Genomic DNA, 22,628 nt, shown 5'->3' with positions numbered 1-22,628 from the left:
CAGACATGATCTTCTCAAGTACATATAGAACATTCTCAAGGATAGATCATATGGTAGGACACAAAACAAGTCTTAGCTAATTTAAGAAGACTGAAATCAAACCAACTATCTTTTTTTCCAACCACAATGGTATGAAAACAGCAATCAACAACATGAGGAAAGGTGGAAAAACTACATACAAGTACGAACTAAACAATACACTCCTGAACTACAAATGGGCCAAAGGAGAAATGAAAAAGGTAAACCCCCAAGAATATCTTGAAACAAACAAAACATAAAATAACAAAATATATGGAATGAATGCTGTAAAAGCAGTTCTGAGAGGGACCTTTACAGCAATAGATGCATATACCATTAACCCTTGAACAACGTGGAGGTTAGAGGCACTATCCATGTTAATTACTAGTAGCCTACTATCTACCAAAAGCCTTACCAATAATATGTAATCAATCAACAAATATTTTGTATGTATGTTCTATGGAAGACATACTATTTTTAACAATAAAGTAAGCTAGAGAAAAAAACCGTCAAGAGAATCCCAAGAGAAAACACTGTTTACAGCACTGTATTTATCTATATTTATCAAAAAAATCCACATACAAGTGAACTATGCAGTTCAAATCCATGTTATTCTAGGGTTTCCTCTATTAAGAAATTAGATCACTAATGAAGAACCTAATTTTGCACCTCAAGGAACTAGAAAAAGAAGAACAAGTTAAGCTCAAAGTTAGCAGAAGAAAGAAAATTTTAAAAAGATCAGAGTAGAAATAAATGAAATGGAGATTGGAAAAAAACAATAGAAAGATCAAAACTAAGAGTTTCTTTGTTTTTTTTTTTTTAAGATTTTATTTATTTATTTGACAGATAGAGATCACAAGTAGGCAGAGAGGCAGGCAGAGAGAGAGAGGATGAAGCAGGCTCCCTGCTGAGCAGAGAGCCCCATGTGGGGCTCGATCCCAGGACCCTGGGACCATGACCTGAGCCGAAGGCAGAGGCTTTAACCCACTGAGCCACCCAGGCGCCCTCTTTGTTTTTTTTTTTAATAAGATATACAAAATTGACAAACCTTTAACAAGACTAAGAAAAAAAAAAACTCAAATAAAATCAGAAATGCAAGAGGAAAAATTACAACTGATACTACAGAAATAATAGAATCATGAGACTACTGTGAATAAATCAGATAACCTAAGAAATGGAAAGTTTCCTAGAATCATACAACCTACCAAGACTGAGTCAAGAAGTCAAGTCTGAATAGACCAATATTAAGAAAGAAAATTGAATTAGTAATGAAAAACCTCCCAACACAGAAAACTCCAGGGCCAGATTTCTTCACTAGGAAATTGTACCAAATATTTAAAGAAGAATTAATGCCAAGCTTTCTCAAACTCTTCCAAAAAAATAAAAAGGAAGACTCCCAAACTCATTCTACAAGGCCAGCAACAACCTGATACCTAAGCCAGATAAGGAGACACTACAACAAACTACATACCAATATCCCTGGTTGAACACAGATGCAAAAATTCTCAACAAAATTCTGCCAAACCAAATTCAAGAACTCATTAAACAAATTATACACCATGACCAAGTACAATTAGTCCCTGGGGTGCAAGGATAATTCAACACATGCAAATCAATAAATGTGACATGCTACCTTAACAAAATGAAAGATAAAAATATGATCTTCTCAATAGATGTAGAAAAAGTAGTTGACAAAGTATACCTTTTCATGTTAAAAAACCTCAACAGGCTGAATGGTCAACATACTAAACGGCATATACAACAAACCCACAGCTAACATTACACTCAACAGAGAAAACCCAAACGTTCTCCCTGCCAAATCAGGAAAAGAACTCACACTGTTCCTCTTCAACATAGTACTAGAAGTCCTCACTACAGTAATTAGGTAAGACAAAGAAATTAAAAGGCATCTAACTAGGAAAGGAAGAAGTAAAATTGTTATTTGTAAATGATATGATGATGTATGTATTAAAAATCACAAAGACTCAACTAACAGTTGAATCTAATCAATGAATTCAGTGAAGTTGCAGGATATAAAATCAAAACATAAGAATCATTTGTGTTTCTATATAATACCAATGAAAATCTATAAATAAGAACTATCTCATTCACAACAGCATCAAAAATAAATACCTACAAATGAATTTAACCAAGGTAATGATCAACTCAAGGAAAACTACAAGACTTTGTTGAAAGAAATCAAAGAACCAAACAAATGGTAAGATGTTCCATTCCATGTTAATAGACTGAGAGCTTAAGTTGTTAAAATGTCCATGCTATTCAAAGCTATCTAAAGAGTCAAGGCAATCACTATCAAAATTCCAATGGTACTTTCCACAGATACAGAAAAATCAATCCTAAAACTTGTATGGAATCACAAAAGACCATGAGCAGCCAAAGCAATAGTAAGAAAGAAGAACAAAAATGGAGACACATAGCACTAATTTCAAACTATACTATAATGCTACAGTAATTAAAACAGTATAGTACTACCATAATAAACACACAGACCAATGGAGAGAGTGAACCTAGAATTAATCTCCAACATACATGGTCAACTAATATTTATAAGGGAGCCAAGAACACCTGATGAAGAAAGGATAGTCTCTTTAACAAATGGTGTTGGGAAAACTAGATAACCACATGCAGAAAAATAAAACTGGACCCCTATCATACACCATTTATAAAAATTAACTTGAAATAGATCAAAGACTTAAGCATAAGACCTAATTCCATAAAACTGCTAGAAGAAAATAGGGAAGAAGTTCAACATTGGTCTAGGCAATAATTTTTTTGGACCTGACACCAAAAGCACAAACAACAAAAGAAAAAAAACATAAAAACTTGTGCACTGCAAACAAAATTAACAAAGTGAAAAGGTAACTTACAGAATGGGAGAAGGTAACTTAGAGAATGGGAGAAGGTATTTGCAAACCATGTACTACATAATGGGTTAATGATCAAAATTTATAAAGAACTCATACAACTCAATAACAAAGAAAGAAATCTATTAAAAAATGGACAGAGGACCTGAACAGACATTTTTCCAAAGACATACAAATGGCCATCAGACACACAGAAAGATACTCAATATCAATAATCCTCAGGGAAATGCAAATCAAAACCACAACATCCCTTTATACCTGTCAAAAGCCTAAAACCAGAAATACAAGAATTAAATGTTGGTGAGAATATGGAAAAAAGTGAAACCTTGGGCACTGTTGGTGGGAATGCAAATTGGTGCTGCCAGTTTGTGGAAAACAGTATGTAGGTTCCTCAGAGAATTAAAAAAATAGAGATACCATATGATCCAATAATTCCACTACTAGATATTTACCCAAAGAAAACAGAAACACTAATTCGAAAAGATATTTGCAACCGTGCCCCTAGCTTGTTATTGCTAGCTGCATTATTTTTTCCTGAAATCCATCTACACCCCCAGTCCCCAGTGTTAAACTTCTGCTGCTGCTCTTCAGGAATGCACAACTTTAGGCATGACAGGACAGTGGTACCAGTCGTCCCATTCTTTCAAGAAACATACCCAGCTGTAATACACCCCCAATTACCAACACATTGTTCTACTGTTTTCCACAATGCCTCAGGACATGAATCCTTTAGAAACTAAACCAATTAAATTATGGTGTCTTCAAAGGAACAGTTTGTGCAGTAGGTGTTTGAGGATACTATTTCCTTTAGTTTCCATGTTTTTGTCTCCCCTCTTGTCTTCAGTTTTCTCTAGAGACTCTCTCTTTAATAATCTGAGCCTTGTAGTTATTTAAGTTGAATTCTCCTGTTATATACAGGAGCCACGCTAATGTGGCAATAAGGTGAGGGGTTGGGGAAAAACTGTTCTTCAACTTATGATTAGGACTCAGTGGTTGAGTGGTCTGCGCTACTTGGTTATAACCTTCAGTGCTTTTCAGCTCACCCTCTCCTTGGGTGACACAAGAGGTATAAAGTAGGCTGGATATAACCCACTTGGTTATTCTCTGGTAAAAATCCATGCTGGTTAAGTACGGGTAAAAGAGATTTCCTTGAGGGCAGACCTTTGTTAAGGAGAACAGAAAGCTCTGAGCATATTTCAAAATGGTTAATTCCCTGCTCACCCCACCTTCCCCTCCAGAAAATGAGTGGATTTTTCAACAGTATTCAATTTGGGAACCCAGTGAGGTGCCAGGTGGTAGTGAAATTAATGAAAGTGTGGGGACCTTTGTAAGGCTGGGCCTTCAGGAGTTTTCTTCTCTCAAGCCAGTCTTTGCTCAGTCTCTGGGAATTATTCAATTACCCTTTAAGTATTCCTAGCAGTGTGGTAGTATGTACTACCACGAGTAGTCAGGATCAGAAGAAACCCTTATGTTCCATGATGATGCAAATATAGTGGCTTTACCAACTTTAAATCTCATCTATTCAGTTTAATTCTTGGAAATATAATTTAAAATAAACAAAATATGCTTTACAATCAATATCTTAAACATTCACATCCTTTTTTTAAAAAACCTAACTTGTATGATAAAGACATGGAAGTGTGAGTTTCATTTCTCAACATTAAACTAGTTCTACGCATATTTACCAAGAAAGTAATATGCCAAATCCTTACAGAATATGTGGGATCCTTCACAATCTGAATCTAATTTCTCTTCTACACAACATCTTCCTAAATTGATTCCTTTGCTTCTATCTTCAGGAAAGACAACTAAAGGAGAAACCAAATAGCTCATCATTTCTTCAATTTACCATACCCTTTCTAACCAATGGGTCTCTGCAAATGTTTGTTACCTCTACTTTAATTCCCTAAATCCACACATACCTCTTCCACACTTTCTTTTTCACTGAGGAAATTTCCATTCACCCTTTAAAAACAATCTCAAATATCACGGAGCCATTAAAAAGCTACCCCCCCTACAGAGATTGAATCCTTGTATTTCCAAAACAGTATGTCAAAAACTCTTTTAGAATCCTTGTAACAATAAAAAAGGAATATATATATATATACACACACACACACACACACACACACACACACACACACACACACACAAAATATAGGGTTTTGAAAATAAAGAAAATTTCAGATCACTGTCATTTAAATTCACATGATCTGAAAAGAATTTTTTTCAGATTTTGACATTTATATAAAATGTAAAATATAGGGGCGCCTGGGTGGCTCAGTGGGTTAAGCCACTGCCTTTGGCTCAGGTCATGATCCCAGGTCCTGGGTTCAAGCCCCGCATCGGGCTTTCTGCTCAGCAGGGAGCCTGCTTCCTCCTCTCTCTCTCTGCCTGCCTCTCTGCCTACTTGTGATTTCTCTCTGTCAAATAAATAAATAAAAATCTTTAAAAAAAAATGTAAAATATAATGTAACTTATTTTTTAAAATTGTCTTTAGTAAAATCAGAAATATATTAAAGTCAAAGATGTGCATTTATCATTTTACTGTTGTAAAAACTGATGATAATTATCTTCTCTGAAGATTTTAATTACATTTTTTCCTATCATTATTAATTTTTTAAAAGATTTTATTTCGTTATTTGCCAGAGAGAGAGAGAGAGAGAGAGAGAGAGAGAGAGTGCACACAATCAGGCAGAGCAGCAGGCAGAGAGAGAGGGAGAAGCAGTCTCCCCAGTGAGCAGGGAGCCTGATGGAGGACTTGATCCCAGGACCCTGGGATCATGACCTAAGCCGAAGGCTGAGGCTTAATGGACTGAGCCAACCAGGGGCCCCTTATCGTTATTAATTTTATAATTAATTCTTATATATCCACTAATAGGCAGGGACTATGTCTTGAATTGTTTTATATCCTCTGAACACACCAGGGTTTGAATTACATAGTTAAGCATTTAAAAGATGTGAGATGAAACATTAAGTGATACTTAGTTTTCTTTTATGGGCTTTACAGAGGTGTTATTTACATAGACAATGAAATATACCAAATTTAATGAACAATTCAAAGAGTTTTGACAAATGTATTGTTATGTAACTACCAAACACCAAAATCATCATATACTATTTGATCACCTCAAAATGTTCCCCTGGTGTCCCTCTGCAGTCAATTGTCTCCTCCCATTTTCAGTTCCTAGCAACCACTGGCCTACTGTCTCTGTAATTTGGGTTTTCCAGAATTTCATAGATACAGAAACAGAGTATGTGGTCTTTTGTGTCTGGCTTCTTACACCTAGCATAAAGTTTTGAGAGCAAGGTCATCTGTATAGCTTGATGTATTAACAGTTCTTTTTATTGCTTAACAGAATTCCACTGTGGAAATACAACATAGTTTGCTTATCCTTTCACCAACTAGTATTTGTAGGTTTGTTTTGTGTTGCTATAAATAATGTAGCTATGAACATCACTGTAAAAATCTCTTCCATTTAGGTTTTCATTTCACCTGGGTAAGCATCCAGGTATAGAAAAGCTAGATTACATGGTAAATCTAGGTTTAACTTTAAAGAAACTGCCAGTCAAAGCTGGTATTCTAGTTTGCACTCCCACCAGGAATGTAGGAGATTTCAGGTGCTCTGCTTCTTGCCATCATATGGTATTGTCAATCTTTTTTAACTGGGGCTATTCTGTGGGTGAGCAGTAGTTCACTGTGGTTTAATTTGCATTTCACTGATGACTGGAACATCTTTTCATGTGCTCATTTGCCATCTGTATATGTCCTTTGGTGGAAATGTGTATTCAAATATTTTGCCTATCCTTTTTAATCAGACTGTCTTCTTATTACTGAGCTATGAAAGCTCTTTATATATTCTTAATAGGTCCTTTATCAAACACGTATTTTACAAAAGACTGTCTTGTTTTTCCATCGTCTTTAAAGTAGCTTTTGAAGAGCAAAAGTATTTAACTGTCTGATGGCCATTTTACTTTTTGTATTTTACGGCTCATATGTTTTTGTGACCTGCCCAGGAAATCTATCTTTACTTTTTAAACAAAGCTGCGACTATTTTCTACAATAATTGCTTCTGTCACTTATCATATTTCTAATAAAGTGTTATTAAAGTGACTAATCACAAAAATCTATTAGATAAAAATCTGATAGTGAAAAATCAGGACCAAATCTTTTAAAAGGAAGTATCTTAGAGAAACACATTAATAATAATGTACTTCTTTTGTATTTGTCCTGCTAAAGAAAATCATTCCATTTATTTTAAAAAACCAGAGCTACTCATATGACATACAACTGATGTGATTTTTATGATTTTCAATTTATCCCCTAAAGGAAAGTGGCAGATGCTACTTTTCCTTTTTCCTCACTCTGGGATACAAAAGTAACAGTAGATGAGTCATCCTGGACAATGAGGTCAACATGCTAACGATAGTATAGCAGTAAAACTGAAGAGAGATGAGTTTTAAACCCCAGGAGCCACCATATTTTCCTAGCACCAATTTAAAACACTGCGATTGTGGATCATAGATGCAGCAACAATGCCCATGTTCCAATTAATAAACTAGCACCCCACTGAAAGCACTTAGATGGAATACTGATTTAAAGCAACCAACATGGTGTAAGACAGAGTAAACATGATAGTATTAGCTATTATACTATAGCACAAATTCAGAGACTTTCTAAGAGAAAAATTCATGAAATAGTATTCTCTACGAATACTGCACTGTCTGGATTATGCATACTTTAAAATAAATAATTAAATTATTTTGGTATTCTCTAGTACATCTGAAGTGGGGTAAGTTGCATGACAACGTTAATATAGTTTAACAACCACTTTCTTTCTTCTCCTTTTTAAAGTTTTATTTAAGTAATCTCTATACCCCATGTGGGATTTGAACTCAAGACTTTGACCAAGATCAAGAGCTCCACACTCCTCTGATTGAGCCAGCTAGGCATCCCAACAATCACCTTCTTTAATATGGATTATTATACTTGGTAATAAAATGGTAAAAGCATAAGTATTGATGGAAGTTCTTACCATAGAAAGATATTCATTCGTACCCTGTTCTTATAAATCAGAATTCCTCCTGACATCACTCCAATCATAATTTCATTGTTACTTTGATCCTTCAAAAAAAGAAAATGACAAATCTAAAATACTGGGCTTTTCTTGTTAAATATATATATATATATATATATATATATTTTAAAAATAGGGTAAGTTTTTCTAACACAATATAACATTTTCAAAGTCAGCACATAATTGCACAATATTTATAAACCCATAAGGTAATTGTTACCTCATAAAAACAAAGAACCTATTTCACATCAAACTTAAATGTTGCATTATTAAAATTTATTAATCCAAAGTAAAAATGATCTTGAGGTTTTCCGTATCTTAAAACTGCAACTGAGTTTTGAGATAAGGAATCAAAAGCCTTTTCATGTTGTAGAATGAAGGGCTAATACACATTTTTCCATTTCCAAAACTATTCTGACTGTATTTACTATGTAAATATAGTGCCAGGACTGCAAAAGTGAAAAAAACATGGAGAAGTTCAGAGTTTGGTAGAGTGTAACCTGTAATAAAACAAGATTCTCAATATAATGATAAGGCATATAACTAATATAATACAACAAAAACATCATGGCAGTATATATAATAGGGAACAACTATTGGAGAGTTTGAAACAGATTCCAGAAAAGAAAATTTGAACTATGCTTTGAGGAAAGAGAGTTTTCATGATAACTGATCCAACATGAATAGCTAACCTGCACTACTAAAAAAAATGAGTAAAATTAAATTCTCTTCTCAGATGCTAACCAACTTTGAAATAGTTTTGCTACTGGCTAAAAGATTCTACAGGTAAGCTAATACAGCAATAATGCTTTTACCCCCTACCTATTCATATGCTTAGAAGAGAGAACTACTTGATGACATTATAATTAAGATTTTTATAATTGTGCCCCTCGGGAAAAAAATCCTCTAAAATGTAGTTTCAATAATTTCTACTTAAATAATTTTTTAAGGAACACCAATTAGAAGTTTGGGCCAAAATGGCAGGGTTAATATATACTCCTATTGCTTCTTCTGCTCCAATCTCATAAGACATGGGAGAAGATACATGACAAAAACCTATAACACTTGAAGGTATATAATCAATGGACGAGACATTTTGAGGAATTTGTAAAGACAAAGAGGATAAAATCAGATTTAAGGAAAGAAAAAATTATAGAAGACCACAGCCTAAAGTATACACAGAAGAGAAAGTTCTATTTGGAGGCAGAAAATATAGTCAACAGATACAATTTCACAGACAACAAATAAACAAAATAAAGGGAGCCCTCAAATTACTGTTAGGATGATCAGGCAGAGAGCAGCTAAGGTAATTAGCTCCTACCAACCCTATAATCCTGCCCTGTCTGGATTGAGCTACGGAACACAAAAGTAGGTGCAGCCTAGAACAGTGAATGTAGAAACTGGGGACAGAAATGAGAGCGATCCTCAAAATTAATAAAGAACTCCAAAGTGAGATAGGCAAACTATAGGTATGTTCATTCTGGCAAAAATTCCTCCCCTCTTCCACAATCACCTAAGGCAGGCCACAGCAAAGACAACCTAGACAACATCCCAAGCAAGTGAACTAGGAATCACAAATACAAAAGGAAGTATGCAACCAAGGATCACTAAGCACCTGAGAAGAACCAATACCATTAAAGAGATATGCAAAACTCAAGAAACAGATAAACCAATCAAGCTGCTATCCCGGTAGAAAAATGTTAGAGGGTTCCCCTTTCTCTCCAACCTTTGTTGTTTACTGTCCTGTTCATTTTGGCCATTCTAACTGGTGTAAGGTGGTATCTCAATGTAGTTTTGATTTGAATCTCCCTGATGGCTAGTGATGATGAACATTTTTTCATATGTCTGTTAGCCATTTGTATGTCTTCTTTGGAGAAGTGTTTGTTCATGTCTTCTGCCCATTTTTTGACATGATTATCTGTTTTATGTGTGCTGACTTTGAGGAGTTCTTTATAGATCCTGGATATCAGCCCTTTGTCTATATTGTCATTTGCAAATATCTTCTCCCATTCCGTGGGTGGCCTCTTCGTTTTGTTGACTGTTTCCTTTACTTTACACTTTACCAAACTCTGAACTTATTCCCAGGTATACTGTGCAGAAAGTTTTGATTTTGATGAAGTCCCAAAAGCTCATTTTCGCTTTTGTTTCCTTTGCCTTTGGGGACATGTCTGGAAAGAAGTTGCTGTGGCCAATGTCAAAGAGGCTACTGCGTATGCTCTCCTCTAGGATTCTGATGGATTCCTGCCTCACGTTGAGGTCCTTTATCCATTTTGAGTTTATCTTTGTGTATGGTGTAAGAGAATGGTTGAGTTTCATTCTTCTATACATAGCTGTCCAATTTTCCCAGCACCATTTATTGAAGAGACTGTTTTCCACTGTAATTTTTTCCTGCTCTGTCAATGATTATTTGACTATAGAGTTGAGGGTCCACACGTGGGCTCTACAATCTGTTACACTTGTCTATGTGTCTGTTTTTGTGCCAGTACCATGCTGTTTTGGTGATCACAGCTTTGTAGTAAAGCTTGAAATCAGGCAATGTGATGTCCCCAGTTTTGTTTTTCTTTTTCAACATTTCCTTAGCAATTTGGGGTCTCCTCTCCTTCATACAAATTTTAGGACTGTTTGTTCCAGCTCTTTGAAAAATACCAGTGGAATTTTGATCAGGATGGCATTGAAAGTATAGATTGCTCTAGGCAGTATAGACATGTTAACAATGTTTATTCTTCCGATCCATGAGCATGGAACGTTCTTCCATCTTTTTGTGTCTTCTTCAATTTCTTTCATAAGTGGTCAGTAGTTCCTCGAGTACAGATCCTCTACCTTTTTGGTTAGGTTTATTCCCAGGTATCTTGTGGTTCTTTGTGCTATAGTAAATGGAATTGATTCTCTAATTTCTTTTTCTATATTTTCATTGATAGTGTATAAGAAAGCAACTGATTTCTGTACATTGATTGTGTATCCTGCCACATTACTGTGTTGCTGTATGAGTTCTAGTAGTTTGGGGGTGGAGTCTTTTGGGTTTTCCATATAAAGAATCATGTCATCTGCGAAGAGAGAGAGTTTAACTTCCTCTTTGTCAATTTGAATATCTTTTACTTCTTTTTGTTGTCTGATTGCTGTTGCTAGCACTTCTAGTACTATGTTGAACAACAGTGGCGAGAGAAGACATCCTTGTGTTCCTGATCTCAAAGGGAAGGCTGTCAGGTTTCCCTATTGAGGATGATATTCGCTGTGTGTCTTTCATAGACCGATTTTATGAAGTTGAGGAATGTTCCCTCTATCCCTATACTTCGAAAGGTTTTAATCAGGAACGGATGCTGTATCTTTTTAAGATTTATTTATTTGACGGAGAGAAAGAGGGATCACAAGTAGGCAGAGAGGCAGGCAGAGAGAAAGGGGGAACCCGACTCCCTGCTGAGCAGAGAGCCCGATGTGGGTCTCGATCCCAGGACCTTGAGATCATGACCTGAGCCAAAGGCAGAGGCTTAACCCACTGAGCCACCCAGGAGACCAAACGGATGCGGTAACTTGTCAAATGTTTTTTCTGCATCAATTCAGAGGACCATGGGGCTCTTCTCTCTTCTCCTACTGATTTGTTCTATCACACTGATTGATTTGCAAATGCTAAACCACCCCTGCAACCCATGGATAAATCCCACCTGGTCACGGTGGATAATCTTTTTAATGTACTGCTGGATCCTATTAGCTAGGATCTTGTTGAGAATCTTGGCATCCATATTCATCAGGGATATTGGTCTGAAATTCTCCTTTGTGGTGGGGTCTTTGCCTGGTTTGGGGATCAGAGTAATGATGGCTTCATAAAGAGTCTAGAAGTTTTGGGGCGCCTGGGTGGCTCAGTGGGTTAAACCTCTGCCTTCGGCTCAGGTCACGGTCTCAGAGTCCTGGGATCGAGCCCCACATCGGGCTCTCTGCTCAGCAGAGAGCCTGCTTCCCTTCCTCTCTCTCTCTGCCTGCCTCTCTGCCTACTTGTGATCTCTGTCTGTCAAATAACTAAATAAAATCTTTAAAAAAAAAAAAGAGTCTAGAAGTTTTGCTTCTGTTTCTATTTTTTGAAACAGCTTCAGGAGAATAGGTATTATTTCTTCTTTGAATGTTTGATAGAATTCTCCAGGGAATCCATCACATCCTGGGCTTTTGTTTTTTGGGAGGTTTATGATCACTTCTTCAATGTAGTTACTAGATATTGGTCTATTCAGGTTGTCAATTTCTTCCTGATTCAGTTTTAGAAGTTTCCAGGTTTCCAGGAATGTATCCATTTCGTCTAGGTTGCTTAACTTATTGGCATATAACTGTTGATAATAATTTCTGATCACTGTTTCTATTTCCTTGGTGTTAGTCATGATCTCTCCCTTTTCATTCATAATTTTATTATTTTGGGTCCTTTCTCTTTTCTTTTGGATTAGTTTGGCCAGTAGTTTATCAATCTTACTGATTCTTTCAAAAAATCAGCTTCTAGTTTCATCAATGTGTTCTACTGTATCTCTACTTTCTATCTCATTGATCTCTGCTCTAATCTTGATTATTTCCCTTCTTGTGTAGGGTTGGCTTAATTTGTTGTTGATTATCCAGTTCTTTAAGGTATAAAGAGAGTTGGTATATTCTGGATTTTTCAATTTTCTTTGAGGGAGGCTTGTATGGCTATGTATTTCCCCATTAGGACCGCATTTGCCATATCCCATAGGTTTTGTACTGATATGTCTTCATTCTCATTGGTTTCCATGAATCGTTTTAAGTTCTTGATTTCCTGGTTGACCCAAACATTCTTAAGCAGGGTGGTCTTTAGCTTCCAAGTGTTTGAATTCCTTCCATACTTTTTACTGTGGTTGAGTTCCAGTTTCAAAGCACTGTGGTCAGAGAATATGCAGGGAATAATCTCAATCTTACACTGTTGGTGGGAATGCAGGTTGGTGCAGCCACTTTGGAAAACAGTGTGGAGATTCCTTAAGAAATATTCTATTCCTTAAAAATAGAGCTACCCTATGACCCTGCAATTGTACTACCAGGTATTTACCCCAAAGATACAGATGTAGTGAAAAGGGCCATCTGTATGCCAATGTTCGTAGCAGCAATGGCCACAGTCACCAAACTGTGGAAAGAACCAAGATGACCTTCAACAGACGAATGGATAAAGAAAATGTGGTCCATATATACTATGGATTATTATGCCTCCATCAGAAAGGATGAATACCCAACTTTTGTAGCAACATGGACGGGACTGGAGGAGATTATGCTGAGTGAAATAAGTCAAGCAGAGAGAGTCAATTATCATATGGCTTCACTTACTTGTGGAGCATAAGGAATAACACAGAGGACAGTGGGAGATGGAAAGAAGTGAACTGGGGGAAACTGGAGGGGGAGACAAACTATGAGAGACTGTGGACTGTGAGAAGCAAACTGAGGGTTTTGGAGGGGAGACGGGTAGGGGGTTGGGTGAGCCTGGTGATGGGTATTAAGGAGGCACGTATTGCATGGAGCATTGGGTGTGGTGCAAAAGAAATTAAGAAAGGGACGCCTGGCTGCCTTTGGCTCAGGTCACGATCCCAGCGTCCTGGGATCGAGTCCCACATCGGGCTCCTTGCTCTGCAGGGAGCCTGCTTCTCCCTCTGCCTCTGCCTGCCATTCTGTCTGCCTGTGCTCGCTCTCTCTCCCTCTCTCTCTCTGATAAAAAAAAAAAAAAAAAAAAAAAAAATTAAGAAAAAAAGAGAGAAAAGAAAAAAAAGAAAAATTTTTAAAAAAGGAAACAAACGTTCAGATATCTAATTCTTAAATTAATTTATTATCATCAAATTACAATTATAATTTATATACTATAAAATTATACATTATAATTAAAAATTAATAACTCAAAATCTTAAATTATAGCTATCTAGATTTGAAGTGGCAGTTCCCAAGGTGATGCCAGAAGTGGGCAAGATCAAACAAAACAAGTCTTATGTCCTTAATAGACACAAATATTATTCATTCCATTGGACTGGAAAATGCACAATGATCACCTTATTTTAAAATATCTTTGCTTTTCTTTTTATCACTTGCTATAATCTAATATTACGCTATAAATTGCCTTGTTTAATCTGTTTTTTTTTTTTTTTTTTTACTCTTCTTCACTAGAACCTAAGTAGCAAAGTTTAGGGTGTTTGTTTTTTCCACTATTGTATTCTTAGGTGTACAAAAGTGCCATGTATACTTTACCCATGAACAATAGAGGTTTGAACTCTGTGGGTCTACTTATATGCAGACTTTTTAAAATAAATATATTTGAAAATTTTTTGGAGATTTTCAACAATTTCAAAAAACCTGCAGACAAACCATAGTCTAGAAATACCAAAAAAAATTTTTTTAAAGGTATGTCATGACTGCATAAAATATATGTAGATACTAGGCTACTTTATCATTTATCATAAAACACACGAATCTATTGGAAAAATTTATCAAAACTTCTGCACATTTACATGGCACCATTACAGTTGAGAGAAATGTAAACAAATGTAAAGATACAGTATGTAATCATAACTGTATTTACTATAGTACACACTGTATTACCATAATAATTTCATAGCCTCCTGTTGCTGTTGCGGTGAGGACAAGTGTTGCCAGTACCTGCTTAAAACACTGTGTGACACTAATCATCTCCGTCTCTTCAAAAAATTGCATATAGCAGTAAAAGTGATCTCTCATAGTTGTTGCTTATTTTTCAATGTGTTTAGTGGAGTACTGTAAACCTCCAATAACATCATGGGTCCCATACAAAGTGCTACTTAGTGATGCTGGAAGTGTTCCCAAGAAGCAAAGAAAATCATGACACTACAAAGAACAGGCTGAATTGCTTGATATGTACCATACACTGAGGTCTGCAGCTGTGGCATTTATTAGTAAGGCAAAGAAGCAAGCCTATAGATTTAAAGCAGAAAAAGACAGACTAACTCTGTTTTGTACAGATGCAGTTAGGTTTTTGATTAGGACTGCCTATATCTATAAAGCTGCTAACCTTCCAACTTTGAAGGGAAAAGATGAATACCATCTGCCAGTTTTTTGGCTGTACAAGAAGGCCTGGACAATGAGAACTCATTTTCTAGATTGGTTCCATCAATGCTTTGTCCCTCAATTAAGAAAGTAATTTGCCTGTAAGAGACTGCCTTTTGAAGTTCTTTTGATATCGGACAATTCCCAGGATATCAAAGTATTCTACTTGCCCCTAAACACAACATCTCTAATTCAGCCTCTAGGTCAGGGGGTCATAAGGACCTGTAAGGCTCATTACACATGGTCTCTATGGAAAGCATTGTCCATGCTACAAGAAAGAATCCTGGTAGAACATCATACAACTTTGGAAAGCGCACACTATTGAGGGTGCCATTGTTATAAAAAAAGGTTGTGAAAGCCATCAAGCCCGAAATAAAAAAAATTCCTGGAGAAAACTGTCCAGATACCACCTGTGCATGACTTTATAGAATTTACAACAGAGCCAGTCAAAAAAATCATGAGAGAGATTGCAGATATGGCAAAATGATGGAAGGTGAAAGGTTTCATGCTATGGACCTATGAAGAAATTCAAGAGCTAACAGACAACATATCACAAGATTACCAGTAGATGACTTGAGTAGAGGTTGAGTGCTTCCAAACCAGTGCCAGATGATGAGGAAGAAGAAGCAGTGCAGCAAATGAACTGACATTTGACAACCTGGTAGAAGAGTTCTGATTATTTAAGATTGTTTTTGAGTTCTTTTACAACATGGGCCCTTCTGTGATATGAGCAATAAAATGAAAACCATGAAAGGAGAATTAGTACCCTCAATTTCTTTAGAGAAATGAAAAAGTAAAAGAGTAAGTCAGAAATTACAATGCATTTCCATTAAGTTACACCAAGTGTGCCTGCCTCTCCTGCCTGTCCCTTCCACCTCCTCCACTTCGTATACCTCTGCTATCTCTGAGATAGTAAGACCAACCCCTCATCTTCCTCCTCAGCACGAAGATGACAAGGATAAAGACCTTATGACAATTAACTTCCAATTAATGAATAGTAAATCATCATCATGCCATTCAGTTAGTAAACTTATCTGTTGTATCTGTGTGTGGGTATCTTTGTGCAGAAATCTAACTGTATGGCAAGAACTATCTGAGATATTTCTGTGTCATCATCATCGACTATGTCTAAGTATCTGCCTGTAGAACATCAAGCTCAAGACTCGTATGGAAGTGGACAACCTATCCTTATATAAGAATAAACTCAGTAGTATTTAGTATAAAGTTAATGAGGTGTTAGGTTTCTTAAATTTTTTTTAAAGAATTATCAGAAGAGACAGAGAGCACATGTGTGGGGGATGGGCAGAGAGAGGTGAGGGAATCATAAGCAGACTCCTTGCTGAACACATTGCTGAATGCGGGGCTTGATCCCAGGACCCTGAGATCATGACCTAGGCCAAAAGTCAAGTGTCAGTCACTTAACCAACTGAGCCACCCAGGTGCCTCAGTTTTCTCAATGTTTTATAACTTTGCTTTCAAAAAATTACATTATTGTGTAGTATGCCTCTTTCTCTCATAATTGGAGAGACTGCATTTCAGCCTGTCATCACAGGTAAGGAGATTTTTTTAAATTAACAATGTTTCCCATATTGTATTAGGACTATAACTGTAATACGGTATGCCATAAACATTTTAAAAGGATTCATTCATAGTATATAGGCTACACTACCATATAGCATCCATACTGCTACTTCTTCATTATTAATGTCTGAATCATTACACCTTATGAATTTCTTTTTCACATTAACTTTTCATTTTTGATGTCTAGTGTTAGTAATACATTTAACGTCTACAGTGTTTCATATCTTTAAGTTGATGTAGGTATTGACACATCATTCATCTTATAAACAGAGTACACTTATCAATACAGTCCTGTAAATGTATGTTTTCTTCATGATGATTTTTTTAGTAACATTTTCTTTCCTCTAGTTTATTTTAAGAACATAGTATATAATACATACATATAACATTGAAAATGTGTGTTAATCGACTATGTTATCATTAAGGCTTTGGGTCGGCAGTTGGCTATTAATAATTAAGTTTTTGGGGGCTGCTGGGTGGCTCAGTCAGTTGAGCAGCTGCCTTCAACTCAGGTATGATGCCAGGGTCCTGGGATTGAGCCCCGTATCGCGCTCCCTGTCAGCAGAGAGCCTCTTCTCCCTCTCCCTCTGCCTGCCACTCTGCCTACTTGTGCTCTCAATCTGTCAAATAAAATAAATAAAATCTTTCAAAAAAAAAAGAAAGTTCTGGGGAAATCAGAAGTTATATGAAGATTTCTGGCTGTACTGGTGGAAGAAGTAAGGGGCTGACACTTGGAAACTCCGCGTTGTGCAAGGGTCAACTGTACTCATAAGTTAAATGAATGGATCTCCTGGATGCCTGGGTGGCTTAGTCAGTTGAGCATCTGCCTTTGGCTCAGGTCGTGACCCCGGGGGGCGGGGGCTGAATCTCATATCAGGCTCCTTGCTGGGTGGGGAGCCTCCTTCTCCCTCCGCCGGCCACTCTCCCTGCTCTCTGACAAATAAAATCTTTTTTTTTTTTAAAGATTTTATTTATTTATTTGACAGACAGAGATCACAGGTAGGCAGCGAGGCAGGCAGAGAGAGAGAGGAGGAAGTGGGTTCCCCGCTGAGCAGAGAGCCCGATGTGGGGCTCGATCCCAGGATCCTGGGATCATGACCTGAGCCGAAGGCAGAGGCTTTAACCCACTGAGCCACCCAGGCGCCCCCAAATAAATAAAATCTTTAAAAAAAAAAAAAAAAAAAAAGAATGATTGCTATCATCGGTAGGAAGTCTTAGCTATTTAGCTTGGCACTGAAGGTCTTTAAACAACCATCTCATCCATTTTATCTCCCCCTTCCAACTAGTTAAAAACTGTCTTTTCCTAACAGGCCAGTTCCAGGATGTCCTGTGTACACATAACTACATATTTCATTAATGCAGTTCCCATGACTTCTTCATGTCTGACACATCAAACTAAACCAGATGGAGACCATCTTCTCTGTGAAAATTTCATTAGCCCACATCTACAAGTTTCTCACCTGGATATTTATCCGTCTCTAAAACCACTCATCTGAAACACATAAATACAGTCAGCTATGTGACAATGGCTGGGATAGTATATATATAAAGGACTGCCTACAGTAAACTACCTGTGGGAAAGGGACAGTTAGGTTTGTTTGTTTTGTTTAAATTTCTAATCTTTCAGGTATTAATACTTCTAAAAACTTTAGTGATCATACAGTTGGTGTCAGAATGCTACAAAGGTTTCTCAATTTCTGTACTTATCATGGACCAATAATAAATAGTTCATAGATCATCGCCAGTCTGTGGTCATATTCTGAGCATCAATGAACCATTATATAATTTCACATTCCTCACAGAGCCTGGTTCTCAAGTAAGTGTTTCTCAATTGATTACTGATGGTAATATCCTTATACTTACTTAGGCACAATACTAGAGGAAATGTTTCATATAATCCCTGATTATAAATACTTGTAATGAGCTTTATATATACAGTTACCTATGGAACTTAGGTTAAATAATGATTAAAAGGGAGAGATCACAATATGCAGTGGCTATATGACTTGACAATGTAAATTTAAAGCAACCACAAAAAGTTGGAAATTTTTAACCATTTCGGTAATAAATGATATGGTGATATTAAAATTATAGTTTTAAGTGTAATGTGTGATGAAAACATAATTAATTGTGGAATATTCTAATTCTGGAATCCCTTGGGTCCTCTAAGAATTAAAATATTCTGTTTATCTCAATATAGGTTTGTAGAAACAAAGATTCCAACTCTGTACACTTAAACAGCACAGAAATAATGACAAACTAGTAGGAATGAACATTCTTATCAGTCAGATTGAGATTTTAAAATATCATTTTGCATTAAAACAAACAAGGACTTCCTAAAGAAATAGCTAATTCCTGGTCTATGGCAGTAAATAGATAAGATGAGCCTGAAACATCTTAAAATACTAGACAGCATGGACGCTGACTACAAAGGTCACGTCAAAAGGACTAAAGGATCAAAAGAACAAAGTGACTAGAAGGGACAATTTGAGCTTCAATAAAGAAAAAGATGGTAAAATATTGAAACCTGTCAAAAATATTTAATCTATGAAGAAACGATACTATTTTAAAAATGTATTTGTGTATCTCTAAGGATGGCAGGGAACCAATTCACTAGCCTGAAAACTCAGCAAATAGGAAAGAATCAAATAACACTTTTCCCTGCTTTTCTTTTCTTTTTTTAAAGATTTTATTTATTTGACAGAGATCACAAGTAGGCAGAGGCAGACAGAGAGAGAGGGAAGTAGGCTCCCCGCTGAGCAGAGAGCCTGACTCGGGGCTTGATCCCAGAACCCTGGGATCATGACCTGAGCTGAAGGCTCCAACCCACTGAGCCACCCAGGCGCCCCTTCCCTGCTTTTCTTATATGAACTGTGCTACTGGGTAATCAAAGAGTAAAAGTAGGGAAGGAACTCCCTATAAAATATCCCAATGAATAAGTAAAAACAAAAACAGAATTAAGATTTTCTGTTTTGCTGACTCCAGTGAATTAATGGATCCAGGTACTGAACATCAATGGTTGTTAACACTAAAAAAAGGAAAACTGGACGTTATGTAACTCCTCACAAAATAACACAAAAAACGGATCAATCTAATTCCAAACATGCCTCTTGATCAAGCTGCAACCTAGAAGAAATACACAGAATAGCAGAACATGTTGAATTATACCATGAATATATGATCAGTAAAGTCCACACAATAAGAAATTGAAGGTGAAATGATCAAATTCTTTCACAAGAAAATTTTAAGAAAGGAAGGATTAACAGATTTAAAGCTATCAGTTTAAAAAAAAAAACAAAACAAAAAGCAAAACCAAGTTGTATTATCTAGGAAGGCACACTTGGGTGATAAAACCATAAAAAAAATACAATATAGGGAAGAGGCTGTTACTGGGAGAGGGCTCAAAGAGTGTTTCTGAAATGGCTGGCTAAAACCTACTGCCTACGGCGCCTGGGTGGCTCAGTCAAATCTCTGCCTTTGGCTCAGGTCATGATTCCTCAGTCTTGGAATCAAGTCCCACCATCAGGCTCCCAGCTTCTCCCTCTGCTCCTCTCCCCTGCTCTCAAATAAATAAATAAAAATTTTTAAAAATCTACAGCTTGACTTGCAGATGTTCACTAAAATATAGTACATACTTGTAGTTCTGTTCAATTTTAGAAAAGATTTAAAAAATAGCAACGTAAAAGAATGAGATTTCAGATATGAATAGATGTTCTAATATTTTCCACACACCCTCAATTGTTCATTTCATGTTCCCCTATAAGAGCCATCCCTCCTTTCCTTTGGAGACTCCTGTTGTAAACATAACCTAAACAGCTAGGACTACTTAGTATTCCAGCCTGTGTATTGTCACATGTTAAGAGTAAAGTAACTCAGTCCCACTAAAATTTTATGTATTGTGGATGGGTGCGACGTTAATTTTAAGTCCTATGGGATAGCTATTAAAATAATTCCCTTAATCATTTGTAATTATAAAATATTTCAAAAACAATATAGAAATATCAAGAAGTCAATGAGCATCCTTCACCTTCTCTGCCTCATTCCCCAGAGATAAATACTTTGAGATGTATACTCTTCTAGATCTTTATGTTTATTAAAAAAACACATATTATATATAACTACACAATTTCTTTAATCAAAACTAGGATATATAATTCTGCAATTTTTCTTTTGCACTTAGCATTTCATAGACATCTTTTCATATCTGTATACCTCTAATTCATCAATTTTTATTGCTGCATATTATTCCAAAATATGGATTTGTCATAATTTAACCATTTTTATTCATTCAGAGTTTCTAATTTTTTAGTATTACAAACAATATTGTAATAAAAATCCTTAAACACATTAATTAAAACACCTATATACATATTCTAAAGGATGGAATCTAAGAAAAGGAAGTGATTAAAGATTATATTCACCTTCTCTGCTGTTCCTTGAACTGCTAAGCAACCTATTTCATAGTCTATGATTAATGTTTCCTCTCCCCTAGGTATATGCATTATACCTTCTGTTTAATCTTCTCAGTGAGGGCGGCACTGATACCCTACTTCTGGTTGTCTCAATCCCCTTTCTCAGGTAATTTTTCTCCATAGCAGCTATTACCATCTATTATTTATTCAGTTAACTAAAGAAAATTGATATAATGCATACATAGTAAAATGTACAAATCTTAAATGTGCAACCCAAAATTTTACATGTATACATATACATACATATACACACATCTTTGTAACCATGACAAACTAATACACATATTTTCAAAATCCAAGAGGGCTCCCTCATGAGCCTCCCAGCTAATAAAACCCTTCCAGGAGTGACTGCTATTCTCACTTCTATCAGTACAGATTGGTATTTTGCCTGTTACTGAACTTTACTCCCACAGAACACCTGCTATGTATTCTGATGTACTCAATTACTTTATAATCTGTTCTGTCCAACAGAATGCAAGCATCGTAAGGGTTTGTTTTGGTTTTATCTGCCTCACTCACTGCTGTACCCATGGTGTAGCTATAAATAGGACTTGCAACACAGAAGGTGCTCAATAAATATTCACTGAATGAATAAATAATCAAAATAGCATCATCTTCTTGAAACTTTGATGGGCAAAATTTATTTTTCGGTAGAATTATTTTCCTCATTATTACAAATACCTATGGAAGTAAGATATTCACAATGAAGCCTAAAACTTGGGTAGACTATCTGTTCTATCAGTGATTGAATAAGGAACATCAGAATCTATCACTTTCTTTTGCTCTGTGAAAGATACTATTAAGGGAATAAAAGGGCAAATCAAAGAGTGGGGGAAAAGATACTTGCAAATCACACATCCATCAAAAAAGTATATGTAGGGGCACCCGGGTGGCTCAGTCGTTTGTCATCTGCCTTTGGCTCAGGTTATGATCCCTGGCTCCTGGGATCAAGCTCCATGTTGGACTCCACACTGATCATGGAGCCTGCTTTCCCCTCTCCTCCCTGCTGGTGCTCTCTTTCACTATCTCTGTTTCTCAAATAAATAATAAATAAAATCTTTTTTTTTTTAAAGTATATCTAGAATATATAGTTTTAAAAAAACAAGAGCAAGAAACAATGAACTTAAACAATGAACTTAAATTTGAATAGACATTCATCCAAGATACAATACTCAACATAATTAGTCATTAGAGAAATGCAAAGTAAATCCATGATAAGATAAAACACACCTATTAGAAAAGCTTACAAAGAAACAAAACAAAATGGACAGCACCACATATCAAAAAGGATGTGAATGACAGGAACTTACAAATATTGCTAGTAGGGATACAAAGTGGTTCAGACACTCCGGAAAACAATTTGGCAGTTTCATATAAAGCTAAATATACACTTACCATATGACCCAGCAACCCCACTGTGGGGTTTTTACCCTACAGAAATAAGAACTTAAATCCACACAAAAATGTGTAAATGAATTTTCTGCAGTAGTCTATTAATAAAAAACAAAAACGAAACACAACTACCAGAAACAATCCAGATCTTCAATGGGTGA

General features: G+C 36.2%; 1 protein-coding gene across 8 annotated transcripts in view; it reads right to left on the bottom strand.

The window, feature by feature from the left end:
• The window catches only part of PTPN4 (protein tyrosine phosphatase non-receptor type 4), a 220,522-nt gene that overhangs the window by 80,740 nt on the left and 117,154 nt on the right, over positions 1-22,628 (bottom strand). For all 8 annotated transcript variants that reach the window (XM_047722598.1, XM_047722596.1, XM_047722597.1 and 5 more), the window contains one exon: positions 7,940-8,028. In XM_047722598.1, the coding sequence (XP_047578554.1) occupies positions 7,940-8,028 (89 nt within the window). The remainder of the gene's footprint in view (positions 1-7,939; positions 8,029-22,628) is intronic.

The sequence above is a fragment of the Lutra lutra genome, chromosome 3 (genome assembly GCF_902655055.1).
Source record: "Lutra lutra chromosome 3, mLutLut1.2, whole genome shotgun sequence".
In the NCBI taxonomy this organism is placed as follows: domain Eukaryota; kingdom Metazoa; phylum Chordata; class Mammalia; order Carnivora; family Mustelidae; genus Lutra; species Lutra lutra.
The sequence above is the reverse complement of the archived record's forward strand: the minus strand, read 5'-3'. Positions and strand labels throughout refer to the sequence as shown.